Raw genomic sequence first — 27,424 nt, forward strand, 5'->3', positions numbered from 1 at the left:
CTTTAAAACAACACATTACAAACAGAGAATGATATAAATTAGAGTTCCCTTCTCATTAAAAACAATGGAAGCCAGACGACAACAGAAAGGCAACTTTGAAGTACTCGAAGAGAAAAATCTCTTTTCAAAACAAAATTTAAAAACTTGCAAAAACATTCTTCAAATGGCCTTTTGGCATATGTGAAAGCAGAGACAATCTGTCACTAGGAGACCCCTGAAACAAACAGTAAAGAAAGTTATTTAGGCTAAAGAAAAATATCAGGTGAAACTTAGCTCTGTAAGAAGGAATGAAGAGCACTGGAAATGGTAAATATATAGGTAAATACAAAGGATTATCTTTTTTCTTTTAATTACTGTCTAAAATGAAAATTAAAATATTTATTGGGCTTCCCTGGTGATCTAGTAGTTAAGAATCTGCCTTGCAATGCAAGGGACACTAGTTAGATCCCTGTGCTGGAAGATCCACAAGCTGCAGAGCAACTAAGCCTGTATGCCTCAACTACTGAGCCAACGCTCTATAGCCCATGAGCTGCAACTACTGACCCCATGCACTGCAACTACGGAAGCCCACGCACCTAGAGCCAGTTCTTCACAAGAGAAGCCACTGCAATGAGAAGTCCATGCACCACAACTAGAGAGTAGCCCCCCATGAGCTGCAACTAAAGAAAGCCCACATGCAGTAGTAAAGATCCACCAGTCAAAACATAAAATAAGTAAATCTAAAAAAAAAAACCACTTAATATGGAGGTTTATAATAAATGTAAATACAAAATATGTGACAACAAGAATACAAAGGACAGGGTGCAAAATCTCATATGAAATGGCATAATACTAACTCTAATTTAACTCCTAGAGCAACAACTAAAAAGGTTATGAACAAAACCTAAGGATCAAAAGAGGAATTAAAATACAACATAAAAATATTTGATTAAAACAAAAATGACAGAGGGACAGGTAGAAAACAAAGAGCAAAGAGTAGAAATAAACTTAACTACAATTAAATCTAAATAAACAAACACTCAAAAGGAGGTTGTCAAACCAGAGGGGGAAAAAAAGATCCAACTGTATAACATCTACAAGAGACCCATTTTACAAAGAAAAAGAGAGACCAAGTAAACAAGTAGAGGGCTGCTGTGGCCATATTAAGATCAGATAATGGAAAGGAGTATTATTAAAGAGCAATATTTCTCATTATTTTAAAAATTAACATATTACAACATTAACATGTATGCATCCAATATCAAAACTTCAAAACACATGAACTAAAAGCTGACAGAAGGAATTCCCTGGTGCTCCAGTAGTTAGGACTCCATGCTTTCACTGCTGAGGGCCTGGGTTCAATCCCTGGTTGGGGAACTAAGTTCCCATGAATACAAATATTGTTATAGAAAAATTTAATACCTCATTCTCAGTAACTGATTGAACTACCTACCTCCCAAAATTACTAAGGCTATATAAGATTTGAACAATGCTATCAATTGTTTTGACCTAATTGATATTAGGTCACTGACACTGTACCTGACAACTGCAGAAAAGTTTTTCTTTTCCAGGGCACATGGAACATTCCTCAACATAGGCCACATGCCAGGCCAAAGAACAAGTCTTGATGAATTACAAATAACTAAAAAGTTACAGAGGATATTCTCTGATCACAGCAGAATTAAATTAGAAGCCAAAACAATAAACTATCTAGAAATGCCTCAAATATTTGGAAATCAAACAACCTATTTCTATATCTTCATTAATGTGGTCATTACATTTCTCAAAAGTCATCTAATAATAAACTCAAGATGTGTACATATCACTATACATAAATACTTAATAAACTAATGGAAAAAAGTTCAATGTAAGTTTAGCTAAATTAAAACAAAATCAATGTATCTTTGTCTAAGTTGCAGTCAAGGTACTGAATGAAGGAAAATTCCCCATGTAACCTAGATTTTCTAAGCTTGTTTACTCTAGCTTAGCAAATTCTTAAGACACAGTCAAGCACAGTCATTAAACTATTAATCAAGCTCAGTATATTATTCTTTCATTCAATGAACATTTACTGAGTTCAGTCTAATGGGAGACAGAACTGACAAAAAACTTCAATATTAAAAGTGCTACTACAACATATAGGAAAGGCACTTGATCTACATTTGATTATGTTTAAACTGGGCTTTTAATTACATATAGCAAATAGGGACGAAGGAGTGTATTAGAAAGGACAATCACATACAATGAAAATGTGAGAACACGGTAAACTTCAGGCACTTTAAGAAGTATTGTATGGGTATGTGGTGGCCAAAGATTAGAATTGTGATATACGGAGGGGCCAGATCACATATTCTGAACAGGAGAGCATAGCATACTAAGGAGTTTGCTTAAAATTCAGGATAAAATTCACAGATGTAACCTGAGCAGATCTGTATTTTAAAACAATCACTCTGGCAGCAGAATGGAAAGTAAGTAAACTAAAGTTGGGCAACGTTGGAGCAGCTATCAGTTAATAAGTTATGGGAGCAAGCAAGGCAATAAATAGACAAGTACCTTAATACACCAACAGGAAAAGGAGAATCAATAAGACTTGGTATCTAAAACGATGGTCCTAAAGTGTAGATACAACCAAATCAAGAGAGCTTCTGGGTTTCACTACATTTGTCCTCTTACTTTATGAAGACACATTTTAACACTTGGGATACATGACATTTAATTCCTCATGTTTGGAATTTGGCTTCTACAAAAGATTGACAGGTTTGAGAGTAGGAGGCCTGTCTTCTGTATCTAACAGGGATTAGGGAATTAATACTTGTTCAAGCAATTATCATACTGAATATATTTGATATTATTGACAAACCATCTCTATGGCTTTCTATGTCTTTTTACAAAGTATGGTTTGCATGAGAAATCCCTTGGTATTCTTATTAAAAATTATTATTCTTAACAAAAAGTAATCTAGACTTACTGAATCACTATCCATAAGTCATGCCTCAGGAACTAGTAGTTTATATAAACTTTCAGGTAATTGATGCACATTAAAACTGAGACCCATTAATCTCTAATCCTAGGAAAAGAAGCACTGAACTCCAACCATACAAGGTGCATTGTCCAGTCAAGAACTGGGCAATGGTTACTGGGCAGATTTGATAAAGATTTTACTTAGGAAAATTTGAATTTTTCTATACAACTAATATACCAAGTGGTATCAAAGACTATTTTTTTTAAAAAAGCATTGGGGTGATGTAGTGCAACTAAAAAGATAAACACTTCTATTTAAAAAACACTGGTCATTTAAAAAATTAAGTTTTTAAAAGTGATGCTCTAGCTGATTAGTTTTAAGTTCCTTTATAAAAGCTAACTCAAGGAACAGACAATCCATAAAAAAATGGATTATGATTTCTTATCTAAAAGTTAAAATCAGTCAGTAATTTTCACACATGGCAGAAATGCATTCTATATGATGAACTATCTACAGTTAGGGGGGAAGATTTTAAACCTATTATTTAAACATGCTTATTAACATAAGCTTTTAATTGTTTGTTTGTTTTTTAAATTTTTTTCATTATTTCATGGGCATGTGAGAATCCCAGGATTTTTCTTCCTCAACTTATGATATAAGCTGACAAAGCATAGGTCTTTAAATATTGAATTAAAATTCTAACACACCATGGTACTCTCTATAAAATAAATAGTAATGGTTTTTATGAGTTAAGAAGCTACAAAAAAAAAAAAAAGAAGCGACAAAAAAATTAAAAGGCAGTTCTGTTCCAAAGTTTGAAAACAGCAATTTTAGTCAGATTTATATTTAAAAAAATAACAAAATCAGGTCCTAACAGAATAGGGACTTTAGCAAAACCACAGGTTCAGACATATCATCTAAATAAGGAGAAATAATAAAGTAGCAAATGGGCTTCAAATTCAGGACAAGATTGTTTTGTAAAAAGTCTCTCTTCATTATCAACGGCTAACAATATCTGTACGAGTCAGGCTTCTAGAAAAAACTGCATGGCAAGTGATGAAAATGTTCTAAAGCTAAATTATGGTGATGGTTGCCCAATGATGTAAATTTACTGAAAATAACTGAATTGTACACTTAAAAAAACAAGTGAATTTTGTGGTACACAAATTATACCTCAAGAAAGCTGTTTCTAAACCTACAAGAGTACTTAAGGTTGGGACTAGGGGAACACAGCAACCCCTTCTTTACACATTAACCCAGATCCAAAGATGTCTTGGAGAAGTCCATATAAGCATATAAGCAACTATTTCACATCCTTATCAAAACATCTGTAATAGAGAAAGGTAGATGAAGCTACCCACTTCTTTGTCTTAATACAGTGACATATAATATTACGGCAACTTTTATTACTCAAACTGTTACTGGCAGGCTCTGAGAATATATAATTTTGATGGGAAAGCAATTTCAATACAATGTGGTAAATTCTATAACAGGGGTTTCACAGGGGTCAAGGATCCGTGAAAGCACACAAGAGAGTCATTTATCACTAAGTGATAATACCTGGAGGTGTGGCGGAGAATGGGCTTCCCTGGTGGCTCAGATGGTAAAGAATCCACCTGAAATGGGGGAGACTTGGGTTCGATCCCTGGGTTGGGGAGATACCCTGGAGGAAGAGATGGCACCCACTCCAGTATTCTGGCCTGGAGAATCCCCATGGACAGAGGAGGCTGGTAAGCTACAGTCCATCAGGTCACATAGAGTCAGACACGATCAAGAAACTAAGCACAGAACAGCACGGTGGAGAATGTAAGAGAAAATACCTCTAAACAGCTGACCTCTAAACTGAAACTTAGAAGTATGGGTAGGTATCAGTCAGGAAAGAAGAAAATGAGTATTCTAAGCAAAGAGAACACAGCATGAACACAGATATGGAGCCATGAAACAGTATACTATGAGGAGGGAATTAGTGCCAATTCAGTGTTACTTACATATGTTTCAAGGTAAAGAGAACTGGGGAGAGCCAAAAACGAAAATAATATAGAGAATTTTTCATAAAGCTCTACTTACACAGTTTCAAGGATTTAATTTTACCCCTTTACTGATAACATACAATTAAAAAATAATTTATTGGGAGGTAAAGCCTATAAATCTGGAACCAGTACTCTATATGATATGTAGACCTGAAGAATTAAGCAGGTAAGTTTTTGGTTACCCCATCTTTAAGGTAACAGCTTGATAAAGTGAGGTCTCCCCATATTTTCCTGTTCCCCAAAACAGGTATAAACACTGTTATGAACACTGTTAATACCAGCAGTTATTAAGGATAAAATAATAAGAATGTATTTTTATAACAAGCAAAATACCAAGCCTGAAAGCAAATACTTGTTTTATCATCTTATCGTCAAATACTAAAATGAAGAAAATTCACCTTAAAACAAGGCAGTAGGGATGCAGTGAGAGTATGGCGAGTTTACAACCCAGCAATCATTTTGTAATCATAATGAAATACTTGCTCTAGGAACAATCTGTAAAGTTTGACAAGTCTCTTCTTTTTCCCAAACTATGCCACATTTAGATTTTTCACTGTTCACTGTAGTATACTGCTAATTCATGAGGCCTGCTACTGTCAACTGGAAGAAAATCTTACACTAGAGAATAGAAAACTCATACAGTTATTTTAAAATATATTTTTTCAATTTGATAACTTCAACCCACTCATTCTCAAATAACTTACCTGCTTTACATTGTATCCTGCTTTTGCACTAGTTTCAATAAACATAACATTCAGCTCTTTGGCTTTCCTCTCTCCTTCCTCAATTGACACTTGCCTGTAGAAAAAAAAAAAAAAATCCACCTTTTTGAAAGATGGTGATATGAAGATTATAAACAAGGTTCTGAACTTCTCCTAATATGGTGCTGGTTATACAGGTAAGACTAGTTTAAAAATTTATCAAACTGCATATACTTAAAATTTGTGCACTTCTTAAGTTAGAAAGACAAATACCATATGATATCACTTATATGTGGGATCTAAAATATGATATAAATGAAACAGACTCACAAACATAAAGAACAAACCTGTGGCTGCTGAGGAAGGGAGGGATGGCGCGGGAGTTTGGGGTTAACAAATTCAAACTATACAGAGTGGATAAACAACAAGAACCAGAGATATAGCACAGGGAATTATATTTAATATTTTATGATAAACTATAATGGAAAAGAATATATAAAAAAAGAATGCAAAAAAAAAATGCAAACATAACTGAATCACTTTGCTATACAACAGAAATTAACACAACATTATAAATCAACTACACTTAAAATCTGTGTACTTCCGTATTTTCGCCCAACTAAACATTTTTTAAAGTCTTTTTTTTTTTTTTTAAATGATTTGCTTTTACTGGCTGAGCTCACTTGTATTTTTTAAATTTTAAAAACTTTAATAACTTAATGGGTTGGCCAAAAAGTTCGTTTGGGTCTCCTGTAACAGTTTACAGAAAAACCCAAACAAACTTTTTGGTCAACCCAATATTTTTCTCTTAATATCAGATTATAAATATTTAGTTTTGTGATTAAAAATTTTTAATGTAAAACAATTTTTAATGGCTAGACATTTATCTATTTTAACCAGTCTCAAAGTATTAAAAATGTATGTTGCTTTCAAATTTTACACTACTGTGAAAAATGTTGCTATGGACATCTTTGTGCTTTGAGCACTTTGGATCATTTCTTCAGGTTGGATTTTGTGGATTTCTGTAACTGGAACAAGTGAGTCAAAGACACGTATGTTAAAGTTTCTTGATACACAGTATTAATGCTTCTTTTACAGGGAAGTTTCTCATGACGTCAGCTCTTCAAGAGCAGTGTTCTCTCATTTATCCTGGTATTCCTAGTGCCCAGCAATCATATAGATGTTTAATGAATAAGCAACTATTCTAATTAACTGGATCTAAACTATCAGCTGATAAATCTTGCTTCTTACAAAACAGAAAACCAAAGCAATGTAAGAGAATTTCTACACGCTCGCACCACAACTATCCTACTGAGAGGGTAACTGGCAGGAAGGCCAGGGGTCTCCAAACGGAAGAAATAGGCTGCAAGTGCCAGACATTTTTGTCTTTTAAGCGGTTTTTCCTTCTCTATACAAATTTAAAAGGAGGTTTCTCTTAAAATGCTGTGTTGCCATGAGGTTTCTCTTAAAATGCTGTGTTGCCATGACACCTGGTTTCACCTGAAGCTAACTATTCTCAAACCATGAGTTAACCAATACGTTTTTTTATAGAAATGTTTATCGTAAAGCTATGTTAATTTACCCCAGACTCTGTAAATTACGCCAAATAGCCCAACCTACTTACTCGGTATTGTTCCCCTAATCTATGTAAACGAAACTATTTGTTGGTAATCTGCCCTTCTACAAGATTCAAGTCAATCATTTCATGGCCAGGGATGTATTATCTGGTGCCATTCTAAATTCTAAGACATTCCTTTCTTTTCATTAACAGACTGTGAGTGACTATATACCTTACAGCTGAAGACTAGGAGGGGGATACTCTTTTGCATCCTTCTGATGCCTATGTCAGAAGCTTTCTCTGTCTCTTTTATACTTTAATAAAACTTTATTACACAAAAGCTCTGAGCGATCCAGCCTCGTCTCTGGCCCCAGATTGAATTCGTCTCCTCCGGAGGCCAAGAATCCCGGCGTCTTAGCAACAACCTTTCACTACAATCTACTTGTGTGTGCCTCATATTCTACCTCTAGACCCACAACTGTGGAAGAACTGTCTTTATTCCTCAAACTTATACCAATGTACTAGATTCTGCTCTCTTCTTGTCCACAAGAAGATATTATTCTACAATTTCTCCATCTTCTAAAAGCAAAATCATTCTTTATATATAATATTTCAACTGTTAATGCTTTATTCTATCTGCTTGTTATATCCACTCATTCTCTATGTATTCATGAATAAATTTTTAAAAATATGTTTTTTTAACCATTTGAAAGTAAGCTGACAATCAGCAGCAGAACTTTAAACACGTCAGCAGTATGGATTTCCGAAAAACAATGATTTCAGATGCCCTAAAACTTACTCGTTGGACCTTTTCTCTACAATTACTGCCTTGGAGATCTTATGCAGTCTCATGGCTTTAAATATCATGCTGATGACTCTCAACTTATCTATCTAGCTTGGACTGCTGCTCTGAACTGCATGCTCATAGCCAACTAACTGCCTACCTGACCTCTAATTATTAGGATAGCTGATAGCCATTCTACACTTAAAATGACCAAAAGGTGAAGTCATGATATTCCCTCCCAAACTGTTTCTTTATGCTGTCTCTCCTGTCTCAGTTAATGATGGCTTCTCAGGCCAAAAATCTAGGGGTCATTCTTGACGACTCCTTCCCCAACATCATATATTCCATCCATCAGTATGTATTCTATCCATCGCATCAGTATATCCTGTCAGTTCTATCTTCAAAATATCTAAGTTTGACCACTGATCACCACACAAGTTACCACTATCCTGGTCAAAGCCATCATTATTTCTTGCTTGGAATAAAGTCTAGTTTATCCTCCTCTCTTCTCCCCTTATGCATTTTCAACAGAGCAAACAGTGACCTATGAGAAGCCACTCCTCTGCTTAAACCCTCCAATCTCACCCAGAAAGTTTTACTTTGTGCTACATGATCTGGCCTTCATTATCTTTCATTTCATTTTAATTTCATTTCATTTCCATACTGCTCTTTCCATCATTCTCTTTATCAGTTATATAGGCTTCCTTGCTGTCTCTCAAGTAAGTGTATTCCCAACTCAGTACTTTTGTATTTTCTGAGTCATCTGCCTAGGACCTTTTCTTCCTCAACATACTTGCATAGTTACTCCCTCACTTCCTTAGCTTCTTTACTCAAAAGTCACCAGTCATCTTCTCAGGGAGGTTTTCTCCACTGCTATCCCATCTAGTATCACAAACTTGTCCTTAACATTTCATATTCCTTTTCCCTGCTTTATTTTCACCCTTAGCACGTATCACTATCAAACATGCTATTTTTTTTATTTACTTATTGCCTGGTTTATTCACTAGAATAAAATATCCTTGAAGATTTTAGTTCACTATCATAAGAGTAGCCTGCTCTGAAACATACATGATACTCAATAAACATCTCCTGAATCAATGATTATCAGTCCATAAACCCTCCATGTGAAGGTTTCCTCCAGGTAGAAATTCTAACTAGTTGTAGAACTATAAGTCAACTCAATAAAATGGTTGAAAGTTAGCTATACCAAGGTTCACAACTGTGGTTTGGATTTGTCAGAACCACCTAGAAAGACTGGGATTTCCTAGGTTGTGCTAGTGGTAAAGAACCTGCCTGCTAATGCAGGAGACACAAGAGACACAGGTTTGATCCCTGAGTCAGGAAGATCCCCTGGAGGAGGCCATGGCAACCCACTCCAGTATTCTTGCCTGGAGAATCCCGATGGACAGAGGAGCCTAGCAGGTTACAGTCCATTGGGTCCCACATAGTCAGACATGACTGAAACGACTTTGCTCGCACATACCTAGAAAGATTAATTAAAACATAGATTCAAGGGACCTACTCTGGATTAACTGAATCTGGAAGGAGGCTCAAAAACATCAAAAATTTTAAAGTTGACCACAATCCTCTATAGCCAGAATCTTAAAAGAGGGTCTAATATGCCATGTTTACCAAGTGAGTCTCAGGTTTGAAACATCTGTGAAGCACTGGGCTACAGAGGACAAAAAGAATACTGAACATCTAGGTGCTAAGACACTAACAGATATATTCCAGTCTTTCCTCCAGGTTTTCATGAAAAAACTAATTGTCAAAGAAAGTGGAAAAGGCCATTTAACTTTATTTTATTTTTTTTTGCCATTTAACTTTAAATTGCTGTTATTAAAACATTTTTTTTCTGATTACAACAGTAATTTTTAAAAGACCATTACAATAAACTCCTATATAATCCCACTCTCCTCCCAAAAAACACTAGTTAAGTTTCATGTATTCTTACACAGATCTGTTCTAGGCCAAAGAACCATCTTATTTATTTATTTGTTTTAAAGACAAAGGATTTAGGTATACACATTGATCAAGGGTTTTTCTTAAGCTTCATGTGTAAGCCAGCAATAAATTCCTCCTTTTTTTTTTTACTGACTAGAAGAATTTCATTTATATTAATAAAATACTACTACTACTAGCAGTCATTCAGACTGATTTTAATTCTTTAATATTACAAGTAATGGTGCAATAATAACTCCTGTATGCTCATCTTTCAACTCCTGAAATGTTCACATTTCTGTGGGTGTATATATGGAATAAGTTACTAGAGGTGGATTTCAGTCAACAAGTATTTTAAATACTGATGTTAAACTGTTTCTGCTAAAAACTGTATTAGTTACATTTTCAGTGTATAAGAGCTCTTATCTATTCAGACACTTGATGATACAGTGCACTATCAATCTTTTGAATAACGGCCAACCTAATAGGTGAATATAATTTTTATATTTATGTATTCAAACTTATCAATCTTTCCCTTTAAGGCATTAGGATTCCATGTTATGCTTATGAAAGGCCACCTACTACCAAAGATTTTCTTTTAATGCTGTAAAAAATTTTTTTTAATTTTTTTCCTCATTTAAAAATTATTTTATTGGGAATTTCAGATTAATAGATAAATACTATATGTAAAAGAGATAAACACCAAGGACCTACTGTATGGTGCAGGGAACTACATTCAGTATCTTATAATAACCTATAATGGAAAAGAATCTCAAAAAGGATAAATACATATATATGTATTAATATAACTGAATCATTTTGCTATATACTTGAAACACTACAAATCAACTATACTTCAATTAAAAAAACAAGGCAACTGTTACATTAATAAAATAGATGAAGTAATAATAATAAAAATAGATGAAAAAACAAAATTATTTTAATGAAATGAACAAGACTCCAATTCTTTTAGTTTTTTAATTAAATTTTTTTAAGACTCTAATTCTTTTAAATGTGAAAGCTAATAGGCAATAGTCTGGCAAAAATTATTGAGAAAGAAGTTCTAAAGCAATGGACAAATATTATCTTAAAGAAAAATTACTATAAAGATAATTTAGATAACTTTCTATATCTGTATACCCAACTATTATGCAGTAAAAGAACAGACGCTTGCATGCATCCTTTTAGATAACTCCAGCTATAAAGAGAAATAAATATATATATAATCTTTCTTTTAATAGTGAAGGTATCCTGGGACTCTCCACTACAAGAATATATACATATAAGATCTTCAAATTCTCATAGTGAAGATAAACAAAGAAAATCTATATAATAGCATTGATGTCTGAAAAATGATTTTCATAAAGAAAAGATGGTAAAAAAAAAAAAAAGATGAAGTCATATGCTGAATTTACTTTTAAATAAAGACAGACTTTCTTGCCAATTCCAAATGAGGTACTGTGAGCAGAAATAGGCTTTACATTTCATAAGTCTTTGAACATACTGTATTTCTTTATAACATTTAAATTAACAGCAAAAGTTCATTACTAGAATTTCAATATTCAACTAATGAATAAACAAATAATAAATAGTAAAAACTTCAAATATTAAATTGTCAAGATTACTAAAAACAATATCTAGTAGATCACTGAGGAATGCTAAAGGCAGATATTCAAGCCATGGGCTCTACAGTGAATGTTAATACATTTTGCATCCTGTGACTTGAATATGTCTTTGCTCATTTGACTAAGGTATCACAATCAAGCTATTCAGTTCAACCTCACAGTCTGGCTCAACCATACAATTAAAAAAAGAAAAGAAAAAACTACACTACTGAATTATAATGAATATTTATAAGGCTAGCAAAAGAGTGTGCATTTAATCATTATGAATACTTTTTTAAAGACAGGATTTGTTTTTAAAAATATTTTGTTCTCTAACAGAATACTGCTTTTATTTATTAATATGAGGCCTAAAAAATGCAAAATAGCTATCAGCTTCATGAGTTATTTATATATGGGCTGACACAAACGAAAAAAAATTTATTTTCCTTTAAGGACTGAGTTTAATGTGTGGTGGTTTTTTTTTTTGCCACATTGCGGGGTTTGTGGGATCTTAGTTTCCCAATGAGAGATTGAACCCATGCCCCTTGGCAGTGAAAGCGCAGAATCCTAACCACTGGACTACCAGGGAGTTTCCAGGACTGAGTTTACCTATTTCAGGTTCTTACATTAAAGAAAAAGGATGGGGGCATAAGATTAAGGAGTAAACAAGTCTCCTTTTAAAACTAACAAAAATAATAGGATTCACTAACAAAATTAATAGGCTGCTTAACAAAGAAATCAAACATTCCATATACATATGAAATCATTCCATACCTCTTGTCAGCAAGATCTGTTTTATTTCCTACTAGCATGATGATAACATCACTTCCTCTTTCTGTTCTGACATCATCAATCCATTTTGTAGTCTGCTGGAAGGAGTTAACATCTGGCATACAGGAAGGTGGACAGAGATTAGTGATATTGCAAGTAACTTCCCAAGTGAAGGACCAAAAAAGGGGGGAAAAAAAAAAGCACTGGAAGTTGGAAGGGAGTTGGCACATTAGAACCCACCCTTAATGTGCCTGCAACATAACTCCATTTTATCTGAGTACAAATATCAGTGATCTAAACAAATCACAAGAATAAAATCCACAAGGTACCTTTTATAATAGTTTAAAATTTTGGGACATGACCAGGTGAGTATAATATACTATACTATAACTGAAAAAAAATATTTAAACGATGAAAGGATAGCTATGACAGATAATATGGTGTCATGTTGCCACAATGCTCTTTTGATTACTTACACATACCAAACGTGACAAAGAAAGCATCTCCAAAAGTACGTCAGCCAGTAAGTCCCAACACATCCACAAAATTTGTAAAGCCTTTCAATAGCTTTCAACACCACTCTGTTTGCATTGCTTATTCAGTTTGTGATCACTTTAACTTGGAGTTTATTAGTTTAATGTACCAGAATCACTTATAACGAAACCCATCTTTTCCAGCCCTGGAGTCTAAGTAGAGTACTTCAATAATTCTTACAGCAGCTAAAGAAAACAATTTGCTAATATTTTAACCACATGTGCACAAATTTCAAAGAATACACCTGATTTTACTTGATTTGGTTAAAGTAAGCACAAACATTTTAAAGCTGCAAAACTTGTGACAGCACAATAATGAACATACATTTTAAAACAGGTAGCAACCCAAAGGAAAGCTTCAAGAAAAGAAGGACTGCATTTGGCACCTAACCAAAATAAAAAGTTTCTAAATGTAAACCTCTAACTTATAATTCTGTCATTGTAATTATTTTTAAGTAGATATGATTTCTGTTTGAGCAAATTTGTCAAAATGTATGCTAACATTATAGTTTATGTTTTTAAAGAAGTCCAAGATGTGGTACTATCCTGGTTTTCCTATAAATTATGGACCACTATATGGAATGATAACCAAATATTGCCTAATATATCATAAACCAATTTACAAAGACAATTTTAATCAGACAGCATTTCCCTGTCAGTCATCAATGCTCTATTCAAAATTTACAGTCACTTAAAATGCCAAAGGCATTATTATTCAGTCTTGAGGGAAAAGAAAAAGGAAGACCATCACTTGTTTTAGTCTCCCATTTAAATATTTTTCTTGGAGAGAAATGAAAAGTGTCAACTTGTTAGCAACAAAACAAATAAACTAGTCAGAGAATCCAGATTTCACTCAAATGAAAATGATTAATAGAAATTAAGTTTTCTCTGCTCTTCCTCTATAGAGAGGATGGCTGGAAGGTGAAAGCAGAGAAAAGCTGGTTATCAGAACCTTTTAACAGCCTCAGTAGAAGAAGCCTTGAAGGATTTGAAAACTTTGCAAGAGACATAAATGCAGATTATTTTGTGCTAGAGAAATCTGAAATCAAATTAAATAAAAAAGGAGACACTCTTCCAACCATAATTATGGTGTAGCTTAGGGATAACAGGATACTAAGAAAGTCTTGGAGAGGGTTCATAATTAGACCCACACGAAAATTTCTGGGGCAAAAAACCCTGGCACAGTAGAAGTAAGATATATTGGTACAAACAGTGAAGCAAATACTCTGACCTAGCTGGTGTGTGATAGGTTTGGTATAATAAAACTCAATTTTACATGCCAGTATAGAAAACAAGCACAAAACAAGAACATGCATGCAACTAAGCTAAAGGTTGAAAGAAGATTAGAAATGCGTAATTCCCCCCCCACTCACTTGTGATATCATAAACAACAACTGCCACAGTGGAGTCACGAATGTAGCTAGGAATCAAGCTCCTGAACCGCTCTTGACCTGCTGTGTCCCATAATTGCAATCGTACCTAACAATAAAATCAGTCAAACAAGCAAGAAAAATAAGAAAGGTCAACCCATTGCAAAATACCTACTTGTGATATCGTAAACTACTACGGCTGCAGCAGAATCACGGATGTAACTGGGAATGAGGCTACGGAAACGTTCCTGACCCGCAGTATCCCACAGCTGCAGCCTGATCTGTGGGATGGGAAAAAATAAATAAAAAAAAAAACAAAAACAAAAAAAACAAACTCATACTAAAAAGAAAAAAGAAATAATGTTTTTAAAGGGAGGAGGGTGGCAAGGAGGTAAAAAGGAAACTCATGCAAAAGGTTGCAGGGATGTGAGGAATGAAAACAACATAAAATTCCTTTCCTTTTTCAAAAGGGAGTAATATTTAAAATTTGCTTGCTCTGAAGGTACGTAACTCAAAAATAAAAAAAAAAAGCAATAGGAAAGATTTCACAGGATGAGAAGTACAGCTTCCTTTTTATCCCCACTCTCTACAACCTCTCTTTGAATCCTATACCTTCCGGACAGCACAAGCAGACTGCTCATGTTCAAATAGTGAAAATAAAAGAGAAAAACAAAGGTAAATGTCAATGATCTGCCCCTCTGAAATGAAAATAAAATGTCTCTTTTCTCTACTGGATACAGAACACTTTGAAATTGGATCTCTGACTACTGTGCTTGTTCTCCCACACATTTATTTCTAGAACATTATATATAATCTAGCAAAAAAGAGAAATATCTTTTTGCAACTCTACTTAAACATGTCTTTACTTTCTTCTTCACATCTACATTCCAGGAAGAAAAGCCTGAAAACAAGCATTAAGTTCTTTTACCATCATAAAGCAGTTTCTGTTTTCAAATTTTAAGAAATGAAATGTTATATATTAAAACATAAAGGAGAACATCCAAAAGAAAAAGACTCACAAACGTAAAGAAATGGCATTAGAGATAATGCTTTTTGGGTATAGGTCCCCAAATAATGCATTTAAGAGAGTTACTGTTTAGGTGACAAGAATCTCTTCAAAGGACAGCACGCTAGAATACAGAATTTATATCGCACTTAAAGGGAGCATTCCAAAAGATGGAAGACAAAAATCTAACAAGGAGATACACATTACTTTTGTCTATTCACAGTCACTTTGGTATATACCATATTCACACAAAACCTGGAAGTTCCCAAATTGTGTGATATTCAAATGAAATGTTTGAATGGTTCAGAGTGGTACACAAAAGGTCTTCAGCAGCTCTAATTTCTTCATGAAAATATTCTTATCTCAATGCTATTTGTTGTAATATTCCAAGTCAAGACAATAAATTTTGTTTATCAAGCCTAGGGCTATCAGAGTATTACAAATAATGGCTTTCTCTCCCCTTTGGAGTCTATTTGAGGATAAAAAATTCAAAGTGCTAAGTACTGTTCATTCTATAATAGTTTTTCTCAAGACCTGTACACTAACTTTGGCAACTTTGCTAAGTACTTCTTATGGCAATAATCACTGATGATAGCTTTAAGCATAATATTCTGTCCTGGAGTGTTGCAGAAAAGTGCACACTGAAAACATTACTCACTGTTCGATCCTCCAAGTACATTGTTTTTGATAAAAAGTCAATACCAATTGTTGCCTATAAAACAAAACAAAACAAAGGAGTTAAAAATAGTAATAATTTAATGACAATGAGCAGTTTAGAATTCAAGTGGGCATTATGATTGTAGAAAAAATAATGAATAAATATATAAACTACCATAGCCAAATAATAAATGAATAAAATTTTCATTGATAATGGCTTTTACCTATTGAGCACTTGCTGTACATTAGAAATTCTTTTAGGCCCTTTACATGATCATCTCTAATCCTAATACATCTCTACAAAGTAGCTACCAGCATCATTATTTTTCTCATTTTATACAAAACAATATTAGGGTTTGGAAAAGTTATGTAACTTGTCTAAGGACACACAACTTCTGTGGAGTTGGGACTAAAATTCTAGCTCTTTCTAATACATAATTCTATATTCAGTTTATATAAATATACTTTAAAAAAATCTATCTTTATATACATATTTTATAATTTCATGTATCATACATATTCATATGTTATACATTTTATATACATTTTATACATATACTTGTGGTATAATACACAACTGCTCTTTTAAAAAGTCTTTCAAAAAATGGTTAAGAGGGTTAAAGAGTAGTTTTTGGTTCACAGCAAAACTGAGATAAAGGTTCAGAGATTCCCTTTTGCCCCTGCCCTCACATACGCAGAGCATCCCTATTATCAACATCCCCCAGCAGAGTGGTAGTACATTTGTTATGAATGATGAACTTACACTGACAGTGATGTAATTCTTAAAAGACAAGCTGTTTTTAAATTGTGGTAAAACAAATACAGGCTTCCCTGGTAGCTCAGCAGTAAAGAATCTGCCTACCAATGCAGGAGATGAGGGTTTGATTCCTGGGTCAGCAAGGTTCCCTAGAGAAGGAAAACCCACTCCAGTATTCTTGCCTGGGAAATCCCATAGACAGGGGTACCTGGTGGCCCACAGTCCATGGGGTTGCAAAGAGTTTTATTTTAATTAATTAATTATCAGTTTATTTTTCTTTATGGTCATGCTGCATGGCATGCAGGATCTTAGTTCCTGGACCAGGGTTTGAAGCTGTACCTCCTGCAATGAAAGTGCAGAGTCTTAACCACTAGATCATCAAGGAAGTTGCCAGCTGCACTATTTTAAATTCCCACTAGTGATATATGGAACAATAGACTGGTTCCAAATCAGAAAAGGAGTACGTCAAGGCTGCATATTGTCAACCTGCTTATTTAACTTATGTGCAGAGTACATCATGAGAAACGCTGGGCTGGATGAAGCACAAGCTGGAATCAAGATTGTCAGGAGAAATATCGATAACTTCAGATATGCAGATGATACCACCCTTATGGCAGAAAGTGAAGAAGAACTAAAGAGCCTCTTGATGAAAGTGAAAGAGTAGAGTGAAAAAGTTGGCTTAAAGCTCAACATTCAGAAAACTAAGATCATGGCATTCAGTCCCATCACTTCATGGCAAATAGATGGGGAAATAGTGGAAACAGTGGTTGACTTTATTTTAGGGGGCTCCAAAATCATTGCAGATGGTGACTGCAGCCATGAAATTAAAAGACGCTTACTCCTTGGAAGGAAAGTTATGATCAACCTAGACAGCATATTAAAAAGCAGACATTATTTTGTCAACAAAGGTCCGTCTAGTCAAGGATATGGTTTTTCCAGTAGTCATGTTATGGATGTGAGAGCTGGGCTATAAAGAAAGCTGAGCGCAGAAGAATTGATGTTTTTGAACTGTGGTGTTGGAGAAGACTCTTGAGCGTCCCTTGGACTGCAAGGAGATCCAACCAGTCCATCCTAAAGAAGATCAGTCCAGGGTGTTCATTGGAAGGACTGATGTTGAAGCTGAAACTCCAATATTTTTGCCACCTGATGATTCGAAGAGCTGACTCATTTGGAAAAGATCCTGATGTTGGAAAAGATTGAAGGCAGGAGGAAAAGCGGACAACAGAGGATGAGATGGTTAGATGGCATTACCGAATCAATGGACATGAGTTTGGGTAAACTCCGGGAGTTGGTGATGGACAGGGAGGCCTGGAGTGCTGCAGTTCGTGGGGTCACAAAGAGTCAGACACAACTGAGCGACTGAACTGAACAGAACTGGGTTAGATCCTGGGTCCAAGAAGATTTCACATGTTGCAGAGCAGCTAAGCCCACGCACCACAACTACTGAGCCTGTGTGCCCAGAGCCTGCACTCCACAAGAGAAGCCACTGCGTTGAGAAGCCTGTGCACAACACCTCAAAGAAGAGCAGCCCCCTTTCTCCACAACTAGAGAAAGCCTGCGCAAAGCAATGAAGACCCAGGGCAGCCAAAAAAATTTTTTTGTCACTTTGTTATTGGTTTGTACAAGCTCCTATACATTCTGGATATTAAATCCTTATCAGATATGTAACTTTCAAATATTTCCCCTTATTCTGTAGGTTGCCCCTGGTGTCTCTGCTGAAAATCAACTGTGCATGTGCTTATATACATACATACATAAATATGGATTCTCAATCCTATTCCATGGGGCTTTCCAGGTAATGCTAGTAGTAAAGACTCCGCCTACCAATGCAGGAGACATAAGAGACAGAGGTTTGATCCCTGGGTCAGGAATATCCCCCGGAGAAGGAAATGGCAAGCCACTCCAGTATTCTTGCCAGGAGAATCCCATGGACAGAGGAGCCTGGTGGGCTACAGTCCATGGGGCTGCGAAGAATTGGACACAACTGATCCTACTCCATTGTGTCTACATACCATTACCACATTGTTTTAACTACTGTAGCTTTGTAGGAAATTCCCAAATTGGGAAGTGTGAGTCCTCCAACTTTTTCAAATTTTTCAGTCATGTCTTGGCTATTGCAAATTGTGATTAATCTCTTCATATCTACAAAAAATGGCATGGGAATTTTGAAAAGGATTGCAATGAATTTGCAGTTTGCTTTGAGTAGTTGGTATTGACATCTTTTTTTCCAGAGAGATTCATTTTATTTTTATATTTATTTATTTTTTGGTTGTACTGGGTCTTCACTGCTGCACAGTCTTTTCTCTAGTTGCAGAAAGTGGGGGCTACTCTCTGCTGTGCTGCATGGGCCTCTCATTTTGTGGTAGCTTCTCCTGTTGAGGAGCTCAAGCACTAGGTCATTCGGGCTTCAGTAGTTGCGGTGCATGGGCTCAGCAGTTGTGGTTCCTGGGTTTTAGAGCACAGGCTCAATAGTTGTGGCTCACAGGCTTAGTTGCTCCATAGCACAAAGGATCTTCCCAGACCAGGAATCAAACCCGCGTCTCCTATATTGGCAGGTGGATTCTTAACCACTGAACCACCAGGGAAGCCAAGTATTGACATCTTAACAACATTACGTTTTCCGATTCATTTGCCTGGGATGTCTCTCCATTTAATTAGGTCTTCTTTTATTTTTTTGAGTAATTTTGTAGGTTTCAATTTCATACTTATATTTTAAAACAAACAACAACAAAAGCAGCAGCTTCCTCCTTTATCCCAAACTATGTGACTAACATACAACCTAGTACTAATTCTACCTTATGACATTCAATTTGAGAATTATATCCCACTCTTTCATATGGAAGACTGGGCTTATAAACTTGAATTACTATGCAAAAGAATCTAATTGACAAACCCCAGGAATGTACAGGAGTGGCATGGCTGCATTTAAGAAATCTGACCAGTAGAACTTCATTTACTCAGACAGTGTGGCAGAGGTAGTTAACTACCCACACAAATATCCATCTACTCCTTCTTCCTTACTAACACAATCAAACATTTATTTAAATCCATCCTTTCCCATTTGAAAAACTACATTTTCCAGCCTTCTTTGAACTTTAAATAAATGGGGTTAACTCAGTTGGGAGGTAGATTCTTTCCCCCCTTTCATCCTTCTTCCTTCCTGAACTGTGGATACCAAGGCTGGAATCCAGAAATCACTCAGTAACCATGAGGCAAAATTCAATATGGAAATCATAGATTAGATCAGGTTAGACAGAAAATCGAAGGAGTTTTGGTCCTGGATGACCATGGAGTTGCCACACTAGCTCTGAAACACACTACCTTTACACTTCTTTTACATGAAAAATAACTCTCATATCACTTATCAATGTTATTTTGTGTTTGTTATAAACAGCTGGAAATAATTTTTAATGGCTATAAATAGAAACAAGCATTTTCACATCTCACAATCAAGACATAAATGTTTTTACAATTAGTACAAAGTCAGACTTTACAACAGTCCCCTCCTTCTACTATATTATCCAAGTTTTGGGGCATCATTTATACCACTGAACTCATAAAGATCAAAACTAATTTGAAAAATAGCCTGCTGCTGCTCTTCTTTTTATAGTTAATTTTATTTCAAGCTGAGCTACTACAGCAAAGAAGTTGATCAGCTATAAGAATTAAGCCAACAGCAGGAAGAACAGAAAGGAGATGGCTGGGAAACTAAGCATTATCAACTATTTCAGCATCTTCAATGCTACTGATGTGGACCTAATTCAAACTTTCATAAAAGACAGATGAGACATTACTGCAGTCTTCTGCTCATCTCCTGAGGGGAATGCAAAGAGCAATCATTACAGAAGAAATTAAAAGAGAAAATCCTCTCATGAACCTTAATTTAAAATTACATATTATTTTAAATGTTAACTAATTCATGGATGTTGGGGGGAGTGTCTACTCTGCAAAAAAAGAAAAAAATTAAACAGTACTTTTATAGGAGCTTACAAATCAAGACTGAACAACAGCTTATCCAAATATATCGGTGTCAAGATAACTTCCATTTGTTTATTTTATTTGGATGCTCTTCACTCAGAAAGGTGCTTATTTATCCCAACAGCTAATTTATAAAAGATTGCAGATGTAAGTTACAATTCTGTCTGACTTTGTATATAGTGGTTTGTCCCCTGTCCTGATGCCAGAGAAGCTAGAAACCCATAAACATGATTTTCACATGGGAAATGTATTTTACCCAATTACAAAAGTTAACTCAGTAAGGAAAACAAGTTTTCTTCTGTATAAAGCAATGATAATCAGCTTCCTTCTGTGGTTCAAATACACATAAAGTTCTGTTGCCTGGTTGCTGCCTTCTCTAGCAAGAGAAAATAGAGAAGGAGTTGAAAGAAGCAATGACTAAAGAAAAAAAAGAGTGGATAAGTTAAAGAATCTAAAATTAACAGAAATAATTTTAAGAATGAAGACAGGACCCCAGAAAGAAGATGCTGATACATAATCCGATTTAGAAGATAATTCCATTTAAAAATATCCTTACATATATGTACATATGTGGGGAAAAAATATATACATATATACATTTTTCCCCTCAATACCTTTCTGCTATATTACATTTCTGTCCACTAGGACAGAAACTAGGTAGAGTCTGTGGATTTTAAAAATGAGTCATTATAATGGGCGTAAGATTTTAGTTATACAAGGTGAACAAGTTCAAGAGATCTGCTGCAGAACATTGTACGTACATGTAGATAACAATAGTATATTGTGTACACTTTATTAAAAAAGTTAGAATTTCATATAAGTGTTCTTACCACACTAAAAAAAAAAAAAAGAACCCCACCCCAAATAAAATGACAACACTTCTGGAAAAGGCAAAAATCCTGAAAAAAGTCATTAAAAAATTAAACAAAAATAAAAAGACAAATCAAACACTGAGTCAGAAAAACAATCCACTGGGACCTCCCTGGCAGTCCAGTGGTTAAGACTCTGTGATTTCATTGCAAGAGGCATGGGTCCTATCCCCGTTGGGAAACTAAGATCCTGCATATTTCGAGGCCAAAAAATAAAGATGATAATGATAATTTTAAAAAGAAAAACAGTCCATCTAGTTAAGGATTTGGGTTCTATTGATAACTAGAATTTTTAATAAAACAACCTAGAGCTTTAACTTATACAGGTTAAGGATATACTTAATCACCACCATCATCTTTCTGGACAAATTCATTAGTGTCTAAAACCCACTGATTTAATCTATGCCATCCTGAACTTAATTGTTGATTTGTAACAGTCCTTGGAATAAGAAATCCTCTAAATTCAAAGAAATCTCAAAGGTTACCCTGGAGTAATATAATCTTCCTCAAAAGAATCTACTCCAATTGTGGGAATCTTTCTTGAGCTTATTTACATTAAGTTGAACCATATAATATAAAACTGCCAACATTCTATCATTTCTGAATGATAAAAATAGCAATTATGTAATATGGTTCAAACTGATACATTTGAAATTACTGGAAAAATTTACAACTGGAAAAAGAAAAAAAAAACAAAAACTAACAACTGGTGAAAAACTAGAGCAACTTAAGAGAATCACTTCCATCCTCTAGCTACAAATGTTTACCAGATTTCTCAGGTTTTTTGCTTTACTTTGAAATAATTGACTAAACATGGTCAATAAAGGACTCTTCTGGCCAACCAATTTAGTCTTTTTCAAATGAAATTAATTCAGTGCAAAGGAATCATAAATAGCATGAATTATGAATTATATATAAAGTTTATCTTTTTTGTGAAATAAAATTTCACTTTGTTTCAGATATACATTACATATAGCTCAATTATAAATTTCTAGCTATGAGACTAGCTCTTCAATTATTTCAGAAGTCTTTCTGTTGTGTGTATGGTCAGGGCATAAGATAGGGAATCTTAAAAAATAATCCACTGAAGAATTCTTCACCTGATAACTAAGTTGGCAGCTAACTACATATGGTCAATTCTTCATATTCCAAAGTAATACTTAACACACTGTCAAGATAATTTCCCTAGGTAAGGATGTTGGGTACTACATTATCCTAATTCCCCTGTTAAAGTAAAATAATATCTAGGACTGTGCCTAATTCTTATAAAAACTTGTAGCTTACATGGTGAATCAGTGTCTCCTATTAATGCCAAAGTACAATGGTATTTTGGCTTCAACAACTTTTTAGAAAGAATCAAAATCTTTGCTTATCTGTCAAATGTAACCTCACCCCATCAACAGCACCTCCCTTAAAAAATGTCTGCATGAACAACAGCAATAGTCTTAGTGAGTAAGTAGCAACAGCACTTTAGATACCTAAGGATCTCTAATTTCACAGAGAACTTGGGTATAATGAAATATTTCAGAAAGTGAAAGTACCTAGTTTGAAGATTACTGATTTATTCTTTTTAACTTATTCTTTGGTTTTTGTTTTACAATTAAGCTATTTAAAACTAAAATACATATATGTAACTTAGACATATATATACATATGCTGATATATATGGTTATATTTATATACATATATATGGTTATATATATATATACATATGGTTAGTGTTTTATATATATTTATAACCAGATATATATGCAACTGAGAGCAGACATCCTTGTCTTGTTCCTGATCTTAGAGAATACATTCAGCCTTCAAACATTAAGTATGATATTAGCTGTGGGTTTTTCATAGAGATGTTCTTTATCATGTTTGGACACTTCCCTTCTATTTGTAGCGTATTGAGTGTTTATTATTGAGAAGGTAACAGGCAGGAAGGCCATGGGTCTCCAAACGGAGGAAATAGGCTGCAAGTATCAGACATTTTTTTATCTCTCCCTTAAGCGGCGGGAGGAAACAAACTACAAGTGTCAGATTTTTTTTCTTTCCCCATACAAAATTAAAAGCAGGTTTCTCTATGGAAATATTTTTCTTAAGCTATGTTAATGAAACTACGTATTTGCTTTGGAATTTGCTTTTCTTCAAAATGGTTCCACCTAAGATTAACTTTTTTTCTTTTCTCAAACCTTGGGCTGATAATAGCTCAACAAACCAGTAGTCATATCAATTGTTTTATGGCTAGGGAATGGCACACCTCATGCCATCCTATTTCAAAAATGCATTTTGTGGGAGAGGGGCCTGGTGAACCTCCGTCAGCCTTGAGGTGTCTCTCTTATCTAATTAATAGCTTTCTAACAGACATAAAACAGCTTGCTAAGACTAGCAGAGGGGCACTCTCCATCCCCCTTCTGATGTCTGTCAGAAGCTTTCTGGCCTTTTTCATACTTTAATAAAACTCTGCTACACAAAAGCTCTTGAGTGATCAAGCCTGGTCCCGAAGCTAAATCATCTTCTTCAGAGATCATGAATCCAACATCGTTCACCATAAGCTATCATTATCATGAAAGGCTACTGCTGCTGCTGTTAAGTCACTTCAGTTGTGTCCGACTCTGTGCGACCCCACAGACGGCAGCCCACCATGCTCCCCCGTCCCTGGGATTCTCCAGGCAAGAACGCTGGAGTAGGTTGCTATTTCCTTCTCCAATGCAGGAAAGTGAAAAGTGAAAGTGAAGTCACTCAGTAGGTGTCCAACTCTTAGCGACCCCATGGACTGCAGCCCACCAGGCTCCTCCGTCCACGGGATTCTCTAGGCAAGAGTACTGGAGTGGGGTGCCATAGCCTTCTCCGTGAAAGGCTACTGGATTGTGTCAAATGTTTTTTCTGTGTCTACTGAGATGATCATGTGATTTGTGTCCTTTTCTTTTTTGGCCACAACGCACGGTTTGTGGGGTGTTAGTTCCTCAATCAGAGATCAAACCTGGGCCCTCAGGAGTGAGAGTACAGAGTCCTAACCACTAAACTACCAGAGAATTTCCCTGATTTTGTCCTTTAGTCTATTCATATAGCATATTCTATTACTTTTTGTATGCTAAATCAACCTTGCAATCTTGGTACTAATCTACCAATCCTACCCAGTAAATGGCATAGATCCTTTTTACAAATCAGCAAATTCCTTTTGGTAGTATTTTGCTAAGGACTATGGTGTTTACATTCATAAAGGATATACCTTGTAGTTTTATTTTTTATTTTTTTGCCTGGTTTGTGTATCCTCATAGGATAAGCTGGAAAATGTTTCTTCCTCTTATATTTTTGGAAATTTATGAAGTATTAGTGTTGTTCTTCACATATTTCATAGAAGTGATCAGTGAAGTCATCTAGTCCTGTGATTTTCTTTGTGAGTTTAAAAAAGAAAAAAATTACTTATGGCTGTGCTGGGTCTTTGTTGCTGTGCATGGGGCTTTCTCTAGGTGCAGTGAGCAGGGGCTACTCTCCAGTTGCAGTGCACAGGCTTCTCATTGCAGTGGTTTCTCTTGCTGTGGAGCATAGACTCTAGAACACAGGATTAGTAGTTGTGGCACACAGGCTTAACTGCCCTGTGGCATGTGGAATCTCCCCGGAGGAGGGATCAAACCCGTGTCCCCTGCATTGGCATGGACCACCAGCGAAGTCCTGTGACAAGTTTTTATGACTGCTAATTTTATCTACTTATTACAGGTATGCTCAAATTTTCTATTTCTTCTTGTGTTAGTTCTGGTAGTATATCGTTCTTTGACTTTGTCCATTTCATCTAGGTTATCTCATATGTTCGCATATAACCATTTTACAGTATTCTCTTATAATATTCTCTCATAGTAATATCTATTTCCATATGGTTGGTTGTAAGATTTTCTCCTACACTCCTGACTTTAATAATTTGAGTCGCTCTCTTTTTTTTGCTTAGTTAAGTAAAGTCTTGTCAATTTTGTGGATCTTTCCTAAGAACCACTTTTGGTGTCACTGAATTTCTTGTTTTTCTGTTCTCTCGTCCATATATTTTTGTTCTAATCTTTATTAGTTTCTGAATTAAGCATGTCTTTATTTTCTATATTTTTGTTGTCCTGGTATCTGGGAGCTTCCTAGCACTAGACGGACTGGCCCTCCCAGAGTTTACCAGTTCCTAGAGATGTAAACTTGCCTGAGAGGGACTTTCATATGAAAACCAACCAATCCACACCCATACCTCAACCATCTCCTCTATCACACTCAGAGCCACTATGCCCCTGCCCTAATCACCCCAGGGCCAAGTACCAGAAAACCAAGAACAACCCCCACAGCCCAGGGAGCACTGAAATTATGAAAATTAGGCAATCCTGTAGTTGCTGGTCTTACCCATCCTTCTCACAAAAATCACAATTTAGGTACCCTAGTATCCACATTTCCTGTCCCCTACCCCATCTCCTGAACAATATCAGTACTTCTTTCATGTGCCCTCCTACTATGGCCTAGACGGTCCCTTCCTCTTGGAATCTATGAGTATAATAGCCTTTTCAGTAGCAACCATCTCCTGATCTGTTGGCTTCATCATACCTGAATAATAACAATAAAACCTACATTTTAAAGCAGTTTCTTACTTCTGCTTAAGTTTACTTTTCTTTTTCTAGTTTCTTAGGGTAGAAGATTAAATTATTGAGTTAATATATCTCTTCTTTTCCTTATAGGACTGCTTTAAGCTGTATCCCATTAGCTTTGGAATGTTGTGTTTTCTTTTTCATTTATCTCAAAATACTTCCTAATTTCCCTTATGACTGTCTTCGACCCACTCCCAAATCTCCTCTATTAATGATTTCTAATTATAGTACTTATTCTTGACTTCAAGTATAGACCAAAATATCATAGAACCCTAGACTTGGAAGAAATCTCTCCAAAAGAATGTCTATCGATATAATCACTCTTACTTCTATTCTAGATGGTATTACCAATAACCTTTCAATAGATTCTGGAAGAGAAGCTAAAGAAATCAAATAAAAAAGCTGAGGACTATGAGGATAATCAGTTATACTTTGTATTTATATAGCATTTTACAGATTACAGAAAGTGCTTTTATATCCATGACAATGTAAAAAAGTGAATTTTTAAAAGCACCTTGAATATTACTTGCAAACAAAATAAAGACAACTAGTAGGTTGACAAAAACAAAATACCTGATAGGTATTGTCGAAACTGTCATACATGAATCTGGTAATCAGTGATGTCTTTCCAACTGAAATGAAAAGAAAAAAAAGATTCACTCAGTTAGCACATTAAATTGGGTTCTCAAGCAATTTTTCTACAGAGAACTGTAATTCAATTCATTGAGAAATATCTGCAATGGTTCTACTAATGATAATTTAAAAACATATAGGGTGAAACAGATCACCACCCCAGGCTGGATGCATGAGACAGGTGCTCGGGGCTGGTGCACTGGGAAGACTCAGAGAGATGGGATGGGGAGGGAGGTGAGAGGGGGGATAGGGATGGGGAATACATGTAAATCCATGCTGATTCCTGTCAATGTATGGCAAAAACCACTACAATATTGTAAAGTAACTAGCCTCCAACTTATAAAAATAAATGGGAAAAAAAAAACCAAATAGCCCCAAGTTTGTTGAAATGACTTTAACAACAGATAATCTCTCAAATTGAGAGCACAAATAAGGCATATTCATTTAGTTAAGAGTTGAGGAAAATAAAGAGAAAACATGAAGAAAACAATCAGTTATGTTGACATCTGTAATTCACAAAAGGCAAGGAGATATTTACTTGGGTCCTAACAAAAAGAACTAGGATTATACTAGGAAGAAATTATAGTAACTTCCTGGCTAGTAACCTGGGGAAAATAGGGTCAGATCCACTTCATTCAGTGAATCAAAGCTTAATCTCTGGCAGTATGAAGACTAAAGATGAAGAGTTCC

At 35.2% G+C, this 27,424-nt stretch overlaps 1 protein-coding gene across 3 annotated transcripts in view; it reads right to left on the reverse strand.

Annotated features, from left to right (window-relative positions):
* Positions 1-27,424, reverse strand: part of RAB6A (RAB6A, member RAS oncogene family) — an 85,523-nt gene that overhangs the window by 14,833 nt on the left and 43,266 nt on the right. For 2 of the 3 annotated variants that reach the window (XM_043481074.1, XM_043481077.1), the window contains exons 2-6: positions 26,675-26,733; positions 15,898-15,951; positions 14,409-14,514; positions 12,334-12,445; positions 5,676-5,769 (exon numbers count right to left, since the gene is read on the reverse strand). In XM_043481074.1, the coding sequence (XP_043337009.1) occupies positions 5,676-5,769; positions 12,334-12,445; positions 14,409-14,514; positions 15,898-15,951; positions 26,675-26,733 (425 nt within the window). Of the gene's footprint in view, positions 1-5,675; positions 5,770-12,333; positions 12,446-14,236; positions 14,343-14,408; positions 14,515-15,897; positions 15,952-26,674; positions 26,734-27,424 lie in introns of all 3 variants that reach the window. The other variant, XM_043481075.1, reaches the window with a different exon arrangement.

The sequence above is a fragment of the Cervus canadensis genome, chromosome 11 (genome assembly GCF_019320065.1).
Source record: "Cervus canadensis isolate Bull #8, Minnesota chromosome 11, ASM1932006v1, whole genome shotgun sequence".
In the NCBI taxonomy this organism is placed as follows: domain Eukaryota; kingdom Metazoa; phylum Chordata; class Mammalia; order Artiodactyla; family Cervidae; genus Cervus; species Cervus canadensis.